At 37.2% G+C, this 20,149-nt stretch overlaps 1 protein-coding gene across 1 annotated transcript in view; it reads right to left on the reverse strand.

Moving 5' to 3' along the window:
- OTOGL (otogelin like) overlaps positions 1–19,285 on the reverse strand; it is a 106,395-nt gene extending 87,110 nt beyond the window's left edge. Inside the window, 13 exon segments of the mRNA XM_042467983.1 lie at positions 2,298–2,344; positions 3,007–3,115; positions 4,455–4,580; positions 5,198–5,304; positions 6,108–6,214; positions 7,356–7,483; positions 9,436–9,641; positions 10,792–10,913; positions 11,645–11,799; positions 14,289–14,387; positions 15,409–15,475; positions 17,396–17,444; positions 19,161–19,285. Of these exon segments, the coding sequence (XP_042323917.1) occupies positions 2,298–2,344; positions 3,007–3,115; positions 4,455–4,580; positions 5,198–5,304; positions 6,108–6,214; positions 7,356–7,483; positions 9,436–9,641; positions 10,792–10,913; positions 11,645–11,799; positions 14,289–14,387; positions 15,409–15,475; positions 17,396–17,444; positions 19,161–19,285 (1,447 nt within the window).
- Positions 19,286–20,149: the final 864 nt, after the last annotated feature.

Here is a 20,149-nt window from a genome sequence, read left to right on the forward strand (position 1 = left end):
AATCTTGGGTGGTCAGTGGGTGTGCTTTGGGTGGCTCACTGTCCCCTTACGCCACCTCCTTTTCCAGCCCAGAATCTCTCTCTCTCTCTCTCTCTCTCTCTCTCTTTCATACACACACACACCTGAAAATGTAAGAGGAAAAGCATCTTAAAGTTTTAAAAAGTGTTTACTTCATTAGCTCTTGCTTGCTTGCTGTTTCTTCTTAACTTCAGACTTAATAATTGTTGGCAGATGAAAGCAAGGATCAGGATAGCTCAGGCAGATATATGAAGTAGCTGCTGGCTTCACATGCCAGCAATTAGCAACTATTTAGGTTTGCTGTAAACTAAAAGTCTAACCATGAAAAGAACCCTTTTAAAATATAAGACTGTTTCCATTTATATTTGTATATTATATTTATTTATTTATTTCTCTTTCTTTCTCTTTCTCTCTCTGTACATGTATGCATGCCAAACTAGGAAAAGAGGCAAAAATAATGTTATGCAGGAAGTGGGTAGATAAGTCTTATGTGTGATAAGCTTGCAATAAAGTTTTAGCACAAATGGACACTAATCTCAAAATGGTTGTTAAAGTGTGAGAGGAAAGACAGAAGTCCTGCTTGACTAGCATTTTTAGAAACACTATTTTTGCGGGAGAAGAACCTAATGCAATAAGGCCCTATGATGTATACTAAAATTTAGGACCCTTTCAAAAGTAGTTTGCACTTCAGTGCTCAACTACTTTTGAGCGTGGAAAAGACAAACATCATTTTAATTATACTATCTGTACACCATGGAGAAGGAAGGAAATTCACTTCTTGTACTTTCTAAAGTTGGTGGCCTACTCCAGATAATTACATCTTGACTTAACAAGCCAAGACACAAACATTTTGTCTGTTATACAGCAGTTTTCCTCTGCCTTTTGCACAAATTGAAAATAGGAAACTTCTAGTGTATCTATAGATTTTTGTGGGTTTTTCGGACTATGTGGCTATGTTCTTGAAGAATTTATTCCTGACATTTCTCCTGAATCTGTGGCTGGCATCTTCAGAGAATGATGGCATGCAGATTTTTCACTGAATGCAGTGTTCAAACAGGAATTAAGAAATACAAGAGACACTGCAGACTGGGCCAGACAGAAAAATCAGCAGTAGCAGAACACATTATAAGCCAACCTGGGCATAAAATGCTATTTGAAAACACTGAAATTCTGGACCACACCAACAACTATCAAGTCATAATGCACAGGGAAGGCATTGAAATCCACAAACACCATACCATGGATCACTTATTAAATAGACACAAATCCTCCTCTCATATCATCCCACCCTGAGGCCTAGCCATTTACCAACAGTACAACACACAAATTAACATGTAAATCACTTCCTCTCAACCAAGGGTCACACAGCATATATACCCCACACACCTCCATCATACCATTCTCTGAAGATGCCAACCACAGATGCAGGTTAAACATCAGGAATAAATTCTTCCAGAATACAGCCACATAGTCCGAAAAACCCACAAAAATCTATGGATGCCAACCATGAAAGCTATCAACTCTAATGTATCTGCTTTGCTGTTCCCTGTTCTGCTCACTGTGAAACTATAGTTGCCACATTCAAGACAAGCTAGAAGCTTCAACAAAGCCAAGTCAAGCTGGTATAAAATCTTGAGTCATTCTTGTTCTGGACTTTTTTTGTATGAAACAGAGAACTACAGTACATTGAAGCCTTCTGATTTAATCATAATTCATGCAAAGGAATGAAGTACTTATGTGCATGAGCAAAACTGAGATTGTGTTGTTGTCATGTGCCTTCAAGTCGTTTCCAATTTATTATTATCCAAAGCTGTGAGCATGAAACACACAGGAAGTTGTAACATATGGCATATTTTCAAGAAAATCTTATCACACTTTATAGGACTCTTCATAATCAATGATTTGATGTTAACAACTTTCTGCATGTGCATACATGCACTAATGTAAACTGACACATATCTACTAGATAAGCTATAGGATCAGATATAAACCTCTGTGAATGACACGCTGATATCTAAACCTGAACTATCATTTAGAAGAATTGTAAAACATTCCTCTATTGGCTTGTTCTTGTGGTCATAGCTAAGCAAACTGGCAGCATTCCTATGCAAGCATACTTCGGAGTAAGTGCCAATGAACTCAGTGGAAGTTACATCCAAATAAAAATACATAGGATTGTGCTGCTAGATCAACGTAAGTTTTGCATAACGTAGATATCAATTGATATCTCATATACACATAGTCATCTACACACTTGTAAAAAAAACCCCACAACTTACCAGGGCAATCATGTTGAGTGCAGTTCCAAGTACCACCAACACAAATGCTAAACAAATTATAATTTATAAAAAAATATTAGCTATATACATTTGGGCTGATAGGGAAACACTATAAACATTTCTGTTAGACAAACATTCTTTGTAACCATTTTGCTTTTAATCTACTAAAAAAGGTGCTCTTGCAATAGGTGTGGCTGCCTGACTCACTAGGCCAGCCAATTTATTGCTGGGAAGGTGCTTGGAGGTTGCTGTGGCTTCTGACTGGGTGAGATTACAACTCCCGGAATGCACTGGGAGCTGGATGTGGCCTCAGATTGGTTTGGCCACTGGAAAGGGCAGGTTGGTCAGAAGGGGCAGGGAGTTCCTATCAGCCCAGAGGCTTAGATCAGGCCACATGCTGGGCACAGGATGCCATTCCGTCTTATCCGGCTACCCCCTTTTGTCATCGCAAGGCCTGGCTGTGACCAGGCAACAGGGTTCATCAATTAACAGTTGGGTTGGTTTATGCCAGATCCTGACCCATGCCAACCCCACCTGTCAGATGTATTTAATACAGTTGTGGCCTTTTTTTCTTCCATATGCTGGTCTCTGTGCATTGCTCTGTGCGGTGCCCCCTTCACTGCAATAGTACCACACAGCAAATTCTTTTAAAAGAACTATTAACATTCAGACAGAAGGTGGAGAGATGACAGAAATAAAAATTACATACCAATTACTACATTCTTGCTCAATGGTTGAGCCTACAGGAAAAGCTCTCCCATGATAAATACAAGGGCAGTCAGACAAAGAAATGCAAGTTCCATTATCCAGTATGAGACCTAAGTAACAAAAATATCATTAATGAAATCACAACATACAGATAATACAATGTTACAAGTCATTCAATATATAACAAAGATCTCCCTCCATATGTAGCAAGGAAATTCCTTAACCAAAATATCATATAAGGAGGATCATTGATAACACTCTATCTGCATTTCCCAGTTTCAAAATAGCTTTCTTTAAATTTAGTTAACATGGAACTTTGTCCATAGTAAACAGAAGTGATAATATTGTGTTTAATCACTTTTAAAACATAAGCTAAACAGCTAGAAGGTTCTAACCTTCTCTAATTGATTAACTGTGGCCATCCTGGTTGCTGTGGATCAGCTCCCCACCCCTCTTTTCCCTTCACATTTTGTAACACAGATTTCTGTCTCTCTTATTGCTTGGAATATTGTACCCTGTTCCTACTGTCCTGGATCATTTCTCCTGAAGTCAACTTGATGATTATTGTTGTTTTTGACTGTATAGGGGCCTCTTAGTATCTGCTGGGATTTGGTTCCAGAACTCCCTGTGGATAACAAAATCCATGGATGTTTAAGTCCCATTAAATACAATGGATTGTAAAATGATGTCCCTTACATAAAATGGCAAAATCGAAGTTTGCTTTTTGGAATTAATATATTTTCAAAATATTTTCAAGCCATGGATGCTTAAATCTGTGGATAAAGTATCGATGGATACAGAGGGCCAGCTATATATTTCCCAAAGAGTATTTTGGTTGTAAATAGGTATACCTTTTCCCCAGCACTTGTAAATAAATGCATCTCCATAATTTACTGATGAGTGAATTATTACCTGGTCCAGTCCTGGACATTTGGTCACCTGCTACTGTGTAAAGTTTTTTTCCCCCCTAAAGCTCTAGACTAATGGGTCCTACTTTAAACCCTTGCTTCTTAGACTCTTCAGAATCTGGAGTAGATCTGGCTTCGTCCTGATTAAGATTGAGTGGACATTTTTTGGGTGGTGGCCATCAGAGAAGGGAGTTAAAGGTTCAAAGAAGTCAGAAGGAATATAGGGCATACTGACAGACACACATATTTTAACTACACTATCAAATACTGTACAGTATATTACTTATATATCTAGAGCTGTAATCAACATATTTGGGCAAATGTAATTCCTGCAGGTTTTTTTTCAGCTGTGTATGGAAAATACTCTTCTGTGTATGGAAAGTACTGTGTATATAGGTATTATTCTATATGCACCCTAGAAAGACATGACTGAATCTTCTAAAGACTCAAATGAATTGGATACTGTCCCTATTTAAAGACACTTTTCCTGTTCTTGACATAGTTCAACTTTAAAATAACATTAATAAAAAGTTGCACTTACCATCTGGGCAGTAGCATCCATCTAAGCAATGAAGGTTACTTCCAAGGCAATCTTTCTCAAAGGTACAGGTTGGTGGACAACAGCTAATACAATCCCGATGGATAAAAGTGTCTTCACACTTATCAACTACAATGCAACAGGTTAAACATTATTATATTTTTGTTATTTTCCTTTGGCTGAAGATGCAAAATACACAAACTATTTATTACCTTTTTGGTACTAATAGCTGTATATTAAAATTAGGGCACCTAATCACTAGTAACCTAAATTTAGTGCATTTCATGGTCATTTTTTTAAAAACCAAACAGAATAAGGTCTTTAAGATTTTGTTCAAAGTGATAGGAGTGTGGAGACACAGAATTAAACATTTAGAGGATTTAGAAATCTAGTATGAGAATCTCATTGAAAGCTACTCTGAGATCTGGTATGACAGAGGGTATTTTAAAGAATTAAAGAAACATGCTGAAGATTATATGTCTTCCTTGAGACATAATCCTGAATCATGTCCAAAACATGAAATGCTCTGCTTAAGTAGACACAAGCCAAAATATCTGAAGCCTATCGCCTATAAACATTCTTGTATCCAAATGCTTGCAGTATGCCTGCCATTGTTGTCCATTGGTTAGTACCCTGGAAATGGACCAGTGGTACCTCAAAAGATGTTTTTGACATTAGGGTGGTTCAGCAAGGATTAACATCAGCTATTTTCTAGGTGATCGATATTAAACTTGCACTGAACTTACTACATGCTGGAAAATCATCCCTCCAATCTCGTATTGGGTAGCCTGCATGCGAACATGATCTAGCATACTCTGTCACTGCCCGGCAGTAAGTTTCATCATCATCTTCTCTGAAGAGGCAAAATAAATCCTTACTTAAAGTTTAACATTAACTGTACAGTGATATTATAACCTCAAAAGAAAGGGGTCAAGTATTCAGTCTTATATTGGTATGTAACTGAAAAGCAAATCCCAGAATATAATTTTATTTGCTGACAAAATATATCTATGTCCAGCAGTGACTACACAGCCACAATAAAAACAAAGAAAAATACTGAAGAGTACAGGTTTTATTTGTAGAGGAAAAAGGCTCTTCAGAATACATGTTAAACTTACAACAGCTTGCCTCTTTGGCAATACAATTTGCTGAACTACAAACTTCAAAGATAACTTCATTGGAACACAGCCACAAAAGTCAAAGGCAGCAGTTGAGTTTAATTTGGAATCCATTGAGTCAACTTCAGATATGGTGACCAAAAGGTAGGAAAATTTAATAATTTTAATGTAATGTTCTTCTGAAGAGCTGAGACATCTTTCAAGAGTGCTGTCATTGTGTGCATCTGCATGGCGGGCAGGTTAGACTAACTGGCCCTTGTAGCCCCTGCCATTCTGTAACTCCAGAAAAATGTATCTAATCTGGATTGGTTTGGCAACAAACTGAGTATTGATTTGGACAGGGGGAAATAGCCCCATCCATTTCCAAGTATACCCAATGTGAGTCAAACAATGAAAGTCACTGGCTTCTAATTGTTGATCTTAGTGGGAACATTTAGAATTGTTTTTAGTTCATAAAGTCATTTACAGGGCAATAATATAAAAATAATTACTATACAATACGACCTGTAAGACTAAAAAAAGTTCATTTGCTGCTTACCTACAAAGGTCATTCATACAGCTGGAAATATATGGATAAGGATCTATGCTTTGGTGGCAGCTAAAAAAAGGAAACTGCAAGAGTATTTGGCACTTGAAGTATATGTCCTATGGACAGAAGAAAACAGTTAATTACTGATGTACATGTTCTCCACTACATGTACATCACATTGCAAGGGGATTTTTACTGAAGATCTAATACCTCTAAGACAGACCAGCACAATTCTCACTAGAACCCTTTCCATGCATTTGGTCCATGGATTTCAAATTACATCCTGCTTCAGAAACATTGACTAGGCAAAATGCCTTCTAGACAGGCAGACAAGGTGGAAAATCTGTACTCCTCTAGATATGTTGAACGCCATTTCACACCAGACCCAGAAGGTATGGCAGTAACCATGAATGATGGGAAGTGGTATCCATCATAATCTGGAGAGCTATGAGGGATATGGTAAATATAAGACAGCAGAAATTAGAATTAATTTTTATTGCATTTTACAGTAGAACCAACTATTATCCAATATGTTGTATAAACTGTACAGGGCAGCATCTCATAACTATAGGCCACCTGATTTCATTATATTTCTTTTAAAATATTTGGTAATTTGTCCCTGACAATCAGATCAATGTTCTTGTCTTAACTCACTTAACCAGTGTCCACATGTGTGATCTCTCTCTGGCATTTCACTCAGATGTGGGCCTGTGTGAGTTGTTACAGCTAAAGGAGCAATTAACATCTAAATAAATGTCATGAACACTATAAAAATTCAACACACCAATAATGATTGTTGTTATTGTTGTCGTTAAAATCCTTCCTTTATCAATACCACACTATTGCTTAAGTGCCTAAAGCTCCATCCACACTGCAGAAATAATCCAGGTTGCCACTGCTTTAACTGCCATGTCTCAATGCTATGGAATTCTACTATCATGCTTGCTGTTTGGATTGGTTAACAGAGTGAGTACCACTGAAAAATAACAAGTTGTTACAGCTGGAAGCTTTCAGAAATCTATTTGGTTGGCACATGCAGTCCACTTTTCCAAGCCCTGATCTAGAGCATCAAGCAATCTCTAAAACATTCTAGGTTCCCAAGCCCTCCAGTAAAGATTTTCAAGGGGGTTTCACAGGGATTTATGTGGGGATCAGGCAGAAAGAACAGAAAGCATCCTTACACAAGTATCCTTCCATTCACTAAAATAAGTTTTGTATAGGCCATTATTATACAAAATAGCACACTAGCCAATTTACCTCATAAGATTCTGCATCAATGTAGCAAGGACTAGGAAAATCAGAGGCAGTAGCTACACAAACTGCATCATCTGGAGTTTGCACAGACCAACTGTTGGCAAATTTAGCAATATCTTCTTTATAGTCACCTAATGAAAAACAGAATTTTCCACAAAAGCAAGCAACATTTTGCCACCATATTATTATACAGGTAATGCCACTGTTTTCACATTTCTAATTAGTTCTTAACAGTATGTAATTCTCTTTTAAAGCGAGGCATTCAGTTTAATCATTTATATGGTTAAAATGACTCTTCACATAAAACTACATTCTCATGCTGCAAGCTGCTAGTGACAGACAGAATCACCAGCCCAAAGCTTAAATATCAAAGGTCTACAAAGAAAGTCTGATTATGAGAAGCTGGTGTCTGAAGAAAAGAAAACCTGAAGTAGGCTAAATATTCTCACAAGAATATAGACACTTAGCTCATTCTCATACTTGCTGGAATGCTTTGCCTAATTCTAACAAGGATTAAATAAACACCTTCTGGGAAGCTGTTGTATTAGTTGTCTGTGATGCTGTCAGTTAGTCTAAAACCATCAACAGGGTGGCAAATGCCATATTCATTGCAGTAGACTACATTAAGTGCCTTACATTATAAAAGTGGCATTTTCAAAATTCAGTCATAATGTTAAAATGATTTGTCCTATCACTGGGAAATCTGGTATGAAGCATTTGTCTTGCAACATGGTGTAATATGAAAAAAATCCCCCCCCCCCCAAAAAAAAAGGCTCATGGAGGATGGCTAAATTACACTGAAGCACAGATACTTCTTATTTCTGTGTGCCAGTCTCAAGCATAACTCCTTAAACCAGGGGTAGGCAATCTGCGGCCCGTGGGCCGGATGCAGTCCGGCAAGGCCTTGGGACGGGCCCCAGCCCGGTCTTGCCACCGATTGCCACCGGGGCCTTTGGCATCTCACGCGAGGGGCATGGTGGGGCAATTTCTATAGAAGCCTCAGAAACATGCATTTATCTTAACATTTTTTAAAAAATCAGCAAATTTTTTCATGTGCCCTCCATTTTTTATTTAAAAAGTGCCCTCCATTTGAAAATTTTGTCCTACATTTGCCCCAGTTTATTTGTTTATTTAATTTTTAAAAAATTATTTAATTATTTTTTGGCTTCGGCCCCCCAGTTGTCTGAGGGACAGCAACCCGGCCCCCGGCTCAAAAGGGTTGCCTAACCTTGCCTTAAACTGTAAGTTAAGGCACATGCTTTTTGGTGTATGAAATAATTTAAGTAAGAACAAGTCTTCTCTTGACTTAAACCAAAGGCGTTTTTTATCCAAGAGTTAAGCTACATTTTTTTGATATTGAAAAGTAAGACAAGATAAAATGCCAAAAATTACAGCAAAATGTTGTTACTGAATTGAGTTGATATTTTATAGGATGCATTCATATTGTGCAAAATGTAGCAAACTACTGTTATTCTGTTCATTGCACATATACTTATTATGCTTTCATTAACAGTAAGTTTTTAATTTCCTTGAATGTATTTTCTTGATTTACAGTTAATGCATATTGGACTGTTGTTTATAATAATAAAATTAAAATAAAAACACATGAGGTTTCTGTCATTACAGGTAGTTGACACTGACTTACTATAAACTGTAGAATTGATACTAAAATGTATTATTGGTCAAGATGTACAAGGCTATAGGCCAGAAATAGTCTGGTCTGGGTTTGGCCTTAAACATGCCTCTCTCAGTCTCTCTCTACCTCAGTCTCCTATTTGAATTATGTAGATAAAATCACTACTTTAAGGAGTTATTGTAAAGATTAGAATAAGAACAAAGTAACCTCTGTGATCATAGGCACAATGACTAGACATTATGTGAACTCAACATCTGGAGACTCAAGGTTGGAAACCACAGTCCAAAACACTATATGAATACTGCATGTACATTATCCTCTCATTTTGAGAAAATATTATGCAATTACAATTTACAGCTGATAATATCCTAGTAAAATTCTGAATTACAAATGACTATGATCGCAGAATGTGTTGTCACAAACAATATGCCCCAATTATATGCTTACTATTTTGTATTACAAAATCATCTGATGTATTGTTGTTATAATTTCCACAGAGACCACATGTTTTGCCCTTATATTCGTCTATCAGTTTAATGTAAATTCCAGAGTTTCCATCCCAAGCAAGGGAAAAGCCAAATGTAGTTTTCACCAGAATATAATCTGCTAATCTCTCAATGAAAATATTTCCAATTGTTTGTGGCAATGTCAATCTGGAAAAAACAAAACAAAATAAACTACATATCATACAGTCTAATCACACAGAAGTCTTTGCTTTTTCAAAAATTCGGCATTGGTACAAATAAAAACAAAATAAAGAAATCAAATTATTATGCAAATTATAATAAAGTCACAACAATTGAAATTCTTAATTTTAATTATCCATTTCCCTTATCATCATATAAATATTTATACTGTATCAGATAAACTAATACAGGTTGAGTCTCCCTTACCTAGTATGCTTGGGACCAGAAGTGTTTTGGATTTCAGGGTTTCTTCTGATTTTGGAATATTTGCATATTGATGAAATATCTTGAAGATAGGACCCAAGTCTAAACATGAAACTCATTTGTCTTTTGCATACACCTTATAAAAATTGTATGGAGGTAATTTTATACATAATGTTTTCAATAATTTTGTACATGAAACAAAATTTGTGTATACTGAAACATCAGAAAGCAAAGGTGTCACTATTTCAGTCACCCATGTGGGCAATTTTGGATTTTGGACTATTTCAGGTTTTGGAATGCTGGATAAGGGATATTCCACCTGTATGACCTTCTCTTTTTTCACATATTAATGTAAAAATTACATTACTAGGGGAAAATACCTCTATCACTCAAACCAACTAACTCCATATTTCCAACATTTATCAGAAATGCATAAATCCATTAGTTCCAATGATACTTAGGCCCAAAACAGACAGGCCAAATAGAGCAGTTTCCGGCCACCTCAGGGGCATAGCGTTTAGATGATGCATACCCCTGAAGTGGCCGGAAGCCACTCTACGGCCACCTAAAGCAGCCCAAAGCATCCAGCAAAAGGAGCGGATTTAATCTGCTCCTGCAAGCAGGCCATTCGGGAATATGGTGGCAGCCCATTTCAGGAGCAGGCCATCCGGTTGCCACGGTCCCGAAGCGACTGCAACTAGAGCAGCTGGAAATCGCTCCTTCTGCCCTGTCTTCTTCAACTCTAAGTCAAAATTTATATAAAGCCCATTGATTCAGTGGGTCTAACCTACTAGGGACTAGTAAACAGATTTAGGCCATTGTGTATAGAATACAGTTGTATTATAAAAATGATTTAATCCATTTACTTTATGCATTTTTTGTCTGCTTAAGAAAAGACTTTTAGATTATTTACCTGATTCTGCCCTTTCTTACTTCATGCCCAAATATGAGTATTTCCTCCTGATTTGAAAAAAACAAGCTGATTGATCGCAAACAAGCATATACTGAACCAACACAATGTGGGCTGTTATTAATCTAAAAACAAGAGAAAGAGATACATGCTAGTAAGAAGCCTATTCTTTTTTTCCAACATTTTCATACCACTACAGTTGCATCCAAAAAAGGTGAACTAGAGATGGAAATGTTTATTATCAACTATTAATATCATATTTCTAAACACCAAATATGTCTATATCATTTCCATTCCATACAAGGTGGGTGCAGGTTGGCTGGAAAACCTAAGGCTAGTGGGATGACTAAAACTTCTTAACTGATGAAGTAAAGAAGCAGGCTTTTTATTCTGTCAGGTGTACATTTTGAATTGTAAATCGTGTAGTGGAATAGTGTTCTGAAAGTGGTGTGTTCTGCTTTTATCTTCTATATTTATCGTTTACCTTTTATATTTATCTTTTAAAAATATGTTAAGAGAGCCAGCATCATGTCATGGTTTGAGCACTGAATTATGACCCCTGGAGGTCAGGACTTGATTCCAAGCATGAGCATAAAAAATGTACTGAGTGATTACATGGAATCACTGCACACAATGAACTGGCAACATTTGACTGATCTACATCAAAGGCTTTATTTCTTACTTTCCACCATTTTTAATTAGATGCAAAGAATATTTTCTGATAACGGGTCCTTGCACTTAATTTGGCCAATTAATTGATCAGTCAGGACCTATTTTACAGGAAATAGAGGGAAACGTTGCATTCATTTTTCACCGTACTTTCACTTCCTTCTGTATACAAATTCTCTTCTCTTACCCACACAGTGTACTGAGGCTCTGGATCACCACAGTCTTTCACAAAAATGTAAGAACAATTTCCTGGGAAGTAGTAGTAGATGCCATCAAATGTTTCATAGTGATACTGCCCCCATGATTTGCAAATTCCATCTCTGTCTTTGCCACCATTTGCAACTAGAGAAAATAGAGAAGTTTACAAGTGTAGCAACAAAAAAAACCATAACAAATGCAAAATAGCCCACTCCAAATGTAGTCATCATCTCATTTTTTTACAAAAAATCCCCACAACTACAATGTACTGTTAATTGGAAGTTGGAAAGGATGAGGTGAGCTGGGCTGCAAATCCATTGATCTCATCCATCATGGTATCCTTCTGGGGCATTTGGTTGACACAGGACATGCAGATACCATTTTGCAGGTGTTGGCTTCTGGTCCTTTTTGGGTTAACATTTCCAGTGGTGGAGAATTGTGAGGTTTTGCATGGTTCAGTACGGTCCCCTATGCTTTTAAACATTGAAGAGCAGCCACTAGAGGAAGTCACACAGAATTTAGGGAGGGTGTGTCACTGTCTTTTTCACAAATGATGCCAAGAAAGCTATGGCAGTCCTAAATGGATGCCATGAGGTAGTGGATATGGATGAACACATAGAACTTCAGTCTAGATAATACATAACATTCTGTCCACTTGAAATTGGGATTACAATGTATTCTGGCCATGGTTGCACTCTCTATGAAAGACCAGATTTGCAGTCTGAGGGGTGCTCTTGGGCCCTAGAGAGCCAGATGCCTACTGTGATCAGGAGTTACTTCTCCTAGCTTTGGCTGGTTACAAGCTATACCTCTTTCTATGGCAGGTTGACTTGACCAAAGTGTTTCGTGCCTTAACTATCCTGCAATTAATTACCCTGTAATGTGGTTTATGTTGGAAGGAAAGAGGCATCAACACTTGTATGAAGTGATCAGTGAGAGAGGAGAGCCTAGATAAAGTCTGTCCTTTCATTTCACCCCTCTGTACTTTTCTTAGATCATTGTACTCAAGTCTTTTGCTTCCTTCTTATCTGCAGACATCACTTTGCCTTCTCTCAAGAAGATGGATTTCCTGACACAATAAAGGTAAGATTTCTTTTTTACCTTACAACTTCTCCTGTTTCTATCACAAGTTCCTACTGAACTAGACCCACTATACTCTGCTTAATATAGATATCAGACATTCCTGCAGTTTACAGACCCTAAATATCCTTAAGACTACAAATCCCATCTTATTTTGGAAACTAAACATGGTCAAACCTGGTGAGTACTTGGAAGAGAGACTGCCAAAGAATACCAGGTGTTATAGGCTATATTTCAGAGGAAGGCATTGACAAACCACTTCTGAGTTTTCTTTGTCTACGAAACCTTATGAAAGTTGCCATAGGTCTACAGGTGACTTGAAGGCATGGATTATTTCTGCAGTGTTTTTTGGACCTAGATGACCAATACATATAACAGGGCATTCCCAGCCCTTCCCAAGGGAGATCAGGATGGTTATATCCCCACTAATCTTCCAGTAAAAGTTAAAGGTAGTCCCTTGACATGAATGCCTAGTCATAACTGACTGCAGGGGACGGTGCTCATCTCCATTACTAAGCTGAAGAGCCAAAGTTGTCCAAGAACTACTTCAGTGGACATGTGGCCTGCATGACTGTGCCAAATGCTGTTACCTTCCCACTGAAGTTGTACCTCTATATCTACTTGCATTTGCATGCTTTCAAACTGCTAGGTTGGCAGAAGTTGCAACTAGTGACAGGCACTCACCCGATCATGTAGCACTTGGGCCTCGAACTGCTAACCTTCTGATCTTCCAATCATCAGAACTGGTGTCTTAACCATTAAGCCACCGCATCCCTCCAGACAGTACCCAAAATGTCATTAGTCCACATGGTCTTTGATTCTTAACTGTTTAAAATGTTTGCATGTTTTTAAAGTGTCTTCAATTTGATGGGCAATTCCTGTATAGAGACAGGAGCTACCAGCGGGGTGTGGAAATTGTCTGATAGCAAGCACCAGGAACAGTGTGAGGAATTTACAAGTTCCAGTGTAGGCAAAGGTTTCCATAGTGTATGGAACAGAGGAAAGGAATCATGGAACCACTCCATATGTTCTTAAACTGCAAGTCCCAGCTGCCCTGGCCAGCATAATGTTGATGAATACAGGGAGCTGCAATCCAAAAACATCTAGACGACAAGTTTTACACTCCTAGCAAAGAAGACTTGTCATTACACCATACAGAGACATAACAGTGATAAATAATCATGGACCATTCACTTAAACATAATATAAAATAGTTATTATACTAGCAGGTCCAACTATAAATGTGGTAGTCAGCAAAATTAGAAGCAAATTGATTTAAAAAGGCTCCAGCATGCCAATCAGTTTCTCAAGGATGCTTAGGACAGACGGATATCCATATTGCCAGTGCATATTAGAACCAGAGAAATGTCAGGTGACATGTTAAATCTGGTTTGCCAAAAGCGTAATGCACACAATATTATTGCAATGTATTTCCAATGAAATTGTTGGTAACAGGTTGCCAAAGCATTATGTGTACTTTAATTTTAACAAATTAGGCTTAATAGCTCACATTTATATGAAATTCAGCTCTATAACCTGTTACTAGAACTTACCAGTTTGACACCGTTCTCCCTGTGCCTGGAATGTCTCACAGTCACACACTCCTGCCTCTGTACAAACTGCTCCATTAAGGCAATCCTGAGGGCAAGAACCTGCATAGCAAAAAGTCAGCTGCAAATGAGCATTAAAATTGTATTAATATCTTAAATCACCCTTCCCCAACCTGGTGTCCTCCAGATATAAATTGTAGTCCAACACATCTAGAGGTTCTCTAGGTTGAGAAGGGTGGTCCTAAATAATTTAGAACAAACTATCTTACTATTAGCAAGATTCAACTGATAAGTCTGTACATGGAAATGGGGGTGGTGGGACAGGCATTTTGACTTTTGTCATAGACAGCAAAAATCTTAGGATGGCCTCATCAATAAACCTCTGTCTTTGCAGCCTGTCTGGAACTATGAAAACAGGGGGCTATCACACATTTCATAGGCCAGAAGGCATGGTTGCTATTCATCTTGACAGCTCTTCCTTAACTAAGCTAACATTAGATGCATATGCAAGGGGATCTTGTAGCACCTTCAAGACTAACTGTGCAAAAGAAGCTGTAGCATAAGCTTTTGTAGGCTTGGTCTACTTCCTCATAGTATCCCTTTGCATACTAATATTCCAAACTAACATGGGTGCATCTCTGAATTCTATCCCCATTAGATATATATAATTGCTGTATCTTCTCTTTTACACTAGATGTTTTGGTAGGTTATCTTCAGCCCTTATGGAAATGAATTACACAGAAGTATGTTATAGAGCCAGCATGGTGTAGTAGTTTGAGCACTGGAATATGACTCTAAAGATTAGGGCTCAGTTCCCCACTTGAGCATTAAAGCCCACTGCGGGACCTTGGGCAAGTTATAGTCTCTCATCCTCAGAGAATAATAATGGCCAACTGTCTCTGGAGAAGCTTGTTCAGAAAACCTCATGATAGGGTTGCCTTAGAGTTGCCATAAATAAAAAATAACTTGGAGGCACACAACAACAGCAGAATTATAGATAATTATATAGCATTATATTAGCATTACATAAAATGACTGGCAATAATAGTTACACTATTATATGAGAAAACGTAAGTAACACTTCACTGCTATCTTTTATAAGAAGCAACAAAGTGATACTGACCTCCAGATGAATTCTGAGCGTGAGAAAAGGCCTCATGAATGGGAGCCCCGGAGGAAACTGCAGCAATCTATGAGAGAAACAGAAACTAATGCAAATAATGCATGTCTACCTGAAACACTTGTTACTACAAATTAATAGATTGCATCTAGATTGAGCCATACAAATGAGCAGACTGATTGGAATAAAAAATGGGAGAGGGATGTGTGGAGAAAAACATGTCCAGTGTGGGACAAAGAGAAAGGTAAAAGTAGAATGATGGGGAGGGAAGGAGAGGGGGAGAGAGCATGTGCACATAAACTGGAAACATCTTGGGTGCTTCTGTGGAGATTTGATGTAGCTTCCCTCCATTTATACCATACTTTTACACTGATAAACCAATCTGTGAAGAAAAGCTGTATTTTTTATTTTTTTTAATGTTTTGTAGTAAGAAATAGTGGGTTGAGCCCTGGACTCTGACTCTGGAGACCATGGTTTGACTCCCCACTTGGCCATACAAACCCACTGGGTGCCCTTGAGCCAGTCATACTCCCTCAGTCTCAGAAGAAGGCAAAGGCAAACCCTCTATAAACAAATCTTGCCAGGAAACCCAGTGATAGGTTTGCCGTGCAGTAAACCTGAGTCAGAAACAATTGGAAGACACACTAGAACAATAACTGGAACCAGATGCCATGCTTCTATAACATGGAGAGGTTTGTTTTGGTAGCAGTACTTAATAGCATCCCTTCTCAATAAGATCTATTTGTGAACTTTTGTGGGAATTTATTCCACAGACTAAAGGTTCTTTTTAAATGGAACCTAGATAAAGAAAAGTGTGTTGTTCTATCACATATGAAGGCAGTAGCTGGATAACCAACATTATTCTTTTAGTAACCAAAGCAAAGCGCTCTCTTTTCCTAAGAAGGTAGGATAGCACTGTCTGTTTCATTTTTTCCTGCTTTGAGAAATAATGTGATAAATCTACAGCGCTATATAAATAAAGCATAATAATAATAATAATAATAATAATAATAATAATAATTGAGATTCTCTTTCCTAGGAAACCATAGTATCAGGTGATGGACCTAGCACAGACTAAGTAGGAGAAACATTCCTAGATGGTATTTGCTAAAATAGAAAATGGTGGTTTTGCAATAGCATGGCTAGTAGTTATAACAAGAATGGAAGCTTTGCAGTCCTAAACCCATCTGAAGCTTACAGGAAAAACCTTACAGGAAGTTTTAAGTAACACAACAGAGCCAGCATGAGCTGTCTCAGAATCTTTCAGGTGTGGCTGATGAAGAATCTAAGAGTATAAGGGATTAGGACTGCTATGACCCCACATGTGTCACATATTTCAAAAATAATAAAAGTGGTTGAAGTCATGGAAACAATACATTAAAATCACAGTGAAACTGTGATATCAGAACCCTAATTTGTCTTTCAGACCTTGGAAAAGCTATCTGGCTGGGGATTTCTGGGAAGAGTCATTTAAGAAATTACTTTTTCAGAGCTCTGCATGTCAGTTGAAGGAAAGCAGGGAGAACGCTTTTCACAAGTAACATCTCTGTCCTGGGAACCTGTTGGAGAGTGGAGCAGAGACTGTCACAGTAACAGCACCATTTGCAAAACAGCTCATCTACTGTTTCATGATTGTGCTTTGTGCCAAGCACTAACAAAATTCCGAGCCTTTTTGTTTGCTCTTACAAAAGAGATAACAGTGAAAAGGCCTCTTTTTCCGCTTGATGTGCGTCACTTAGTTTGTTGCAGTGTTTAATTCTAGAAGCGATTTGCAAAGAATGAATGAATGAATGGCTGAATGTAGGTTTGCATTTTGAGAACTGCAGGAAAACAGGTATGGAAAAGCTACTCCTCCTCATCCAGCCTTGCTATTACCATTTTCATTCTACTTTACAAAGACTTCATTGTAGAAACAGCAAACTGCCCTTAGTAGGCAGATGAGTGTGAGCGTGTGGGTTTTTTCTTTTCTTTCTTTTGAGGTATAACCTACCTCAGCTGTTAAGAGATCTCTTTTCTGACGAATTGCATTAAATTCATTCCTGGAAGAAAACAAAAAGAATCTTGTATAATCAAAGATTTCAAAGCAAGCTGAATAAGCCAGGTCCCATGAGAGGTGTTTCTCACTGATTTTTCTCACATTATCAAAGACACCTCTATTGGGTTAAGATTCTGAGTTTTTAAACATTAACATTCACATTTGTTTACCCTTTCTGTATATGACAAAATACAAAACAGACCAAATTTTTGCTCATGAACACAAACTATTGAGGAGAAGTCATTAAGACCTAGGAAGGTTTTAGTTAATTTAAAAAGAAGAAGCAAAGGGGAAATCACAGTTTTCACATAATTTAAATTCATTTTCCATTTTATGTACTCTTGGATTCAACCTACTCAGTGGAAGAAATCTTTCTCACAGTTAAAATGTTCTCAACAAACAACAGTCTGATCTCTACATTAAGACTTCCAGTGAAGAAAAGCCCATCCTTTCATAGGTGATTTGTTGACCTGGACATACCCTGATATGAACCTCTTTAGCTTAGGAGGCTGAGGACTTAGATGGTCTGCACTAAATCTCCTGTTTTGTTTCTGTGAATTAATATTGAAGTTAGTTGCTGTAAGAATGTAAAGCTCTTCCACAGATGAATGTGAAACAGAAAATGTTGAAATGCATGATGGATTTTTTTTGGGGGGGGGGGGTATCCCATCATTCAAAAATAAACTTTTAGCAAATATTGACATAATTTACAAGTTTAATTTTGAAGAGTGAATTATGATTAAATCCAGTAGTTTTAGCATGACCAGTAGACCATTAAAGATATCACCAAAGGGCTTTTTTTCTTTTCTTTTTTTTTTTATACATTTCCTTAGAGACAGTTCAGTGCTGAATATCATCTAGTTTTCATTGTGGCCTATTATCTATAGCAAACATTGTCATATGGAAATCAAAAGTAACCAACGCCTTGGATAGTTTTTATGATCCATACCAACTTCTACTCGCTTACCTGAACATAAACAGTTGCATGTATATTTTCCCATATTCCCTTTTTTACTCAGGAGAATTCTAATTAATCAGATCAGGGCATCAGATATTCATTGTCTAGCCTACTCCAAGGACACACCATAAGTGGTCCATGGATGGGCTTTAGTAGATCTGTGAACCAAGCTCCTAAAATGATTTTATTTTCTGATTTCCCTTTTCTTACTTTGAATATTGTCTTGGGTGGGGTTATTAATGTCAATTTATGTTATTAAGGTATTGCTTCATTCCAAGCATATGTAGAATAAGATCAGGCGCTACTGTACATGGTCAGGTAATGTACAATCTTCATAGCCAATGATGGTATTGGATGGGCTGTTCCCTAGCTTTTACCAGATTTTCAAAGGCATCCATGACCCCAAGAAGACGAAGAACTGCTGATCTAATACAATCTTGGTGAATACAAGTACAATGTTATGATATCTAAAGAAAACATGTTTTGTATTTATAAATACCAGTCTTCTTACCCAAAGAGTACTTTTAGACTACTGTTTTCTATTCAACATTCAATACTATACTTGAAACAGACAAAAAAGCCTCCTGGAAATCTTTTTGCCAGAAAAACATTCCTGAATATGAAAAAAAAAACCTGTTTGAAATATAATTTCTTTAAAACTTTTTTTAATTTTCCAATTTCTAGTGTATTAGAGTACAGTACTGTTCCAAACTCCAAATGACTAAATTGTCAGCTGCCTACAAAAGAGGAATTAAAGCTCACCTTGGAGTTCTTTTCAGAAGAGGTAATTCACCAACAGCCCCTGTTAGATATAAATAAGGAATATCAATCTCCGTCTCTCCTTTTGTACCCAGTGTACAGACTGAATTCAGAAAAGCACCATTCATCGACAGTCCAGTTTTTAAAACAAGGCTGATTTGTGTTATTTAAAAAGGATTGAGAAGAGATTCAGTTATATCCAGATTAAATACTTCTCAAAGGAAATGATATTGTTTGTTTTAATTGTTATCAGTGACATAGGCCTGCTTTTTTAAAGGACTGAAGTTGTTTGGAGTTGTGTACACACAACACAGCCGAAACTATGTTCGCTTGTAATGTAGCTAACTTCCAAGTAAGTACACAGACTTGCTTGAGCTCAAATTTTGCAGTGATTCATGTACAATTCTTGAAGTATCACGTTCACTGTCATTAAAAACTCCTGACCTCACAGTACAAAATTAGCTCTGTAGCCCTTTTTTTAAACCACGCAATTAAAACAATTTTTGCCATTCAAATTTATTTCATCAAGCCTGTCTACTGTTTTAGATTTTTATATTAATTTTTCATTGTCATGAGAAAAATCAAATTCTTTAAATAATTTTTCAAAATATCTAGGGTATCCTTTATTTGTATGTATGAAGAAAATACCTTCTAATGTTTTATCTAATATTAACTATGTATTCTAAAGTTGCAACAAACTGCAAGTGAGGAATAATTTCTGAAGAATGAATCTTTATCATCCAGAAGAACAGCTTGCAAATGTGCCATACAAACCAATGCATGTTTATTCAAAAAATAATCCTATTGTGTTCACTGTGTGTTCAAAAGTAAGTCCTGATGTGCTTCTCTCTAGTGCATGTTTACTATGTATACTGTTTTGGGAAGTACCTCCCACTAAACACAATAGGAATTACTTTTGAGTAAGCTTCCACAGGATTGCACTATCTATTTTCTTTTTAAACTCACATTCATCAGTTTAAATCACATTTATA

Source organism: Sceloporus undulatus, chromosome 5, assembly GCF_019175285.1.
Source record: "Sceloporus undulatus isolate JIND9_A2432 ecotype Alabama chromosome 5, SceUnd_v1.1, whole genome shotgun sequence".
Lineage (NCBI taxonomy): Eukaryota > Metazoa > Chordata > Lepidosauria > Squamata > Phrynosomatidae > Sceloporus > Sceloporus undulatus.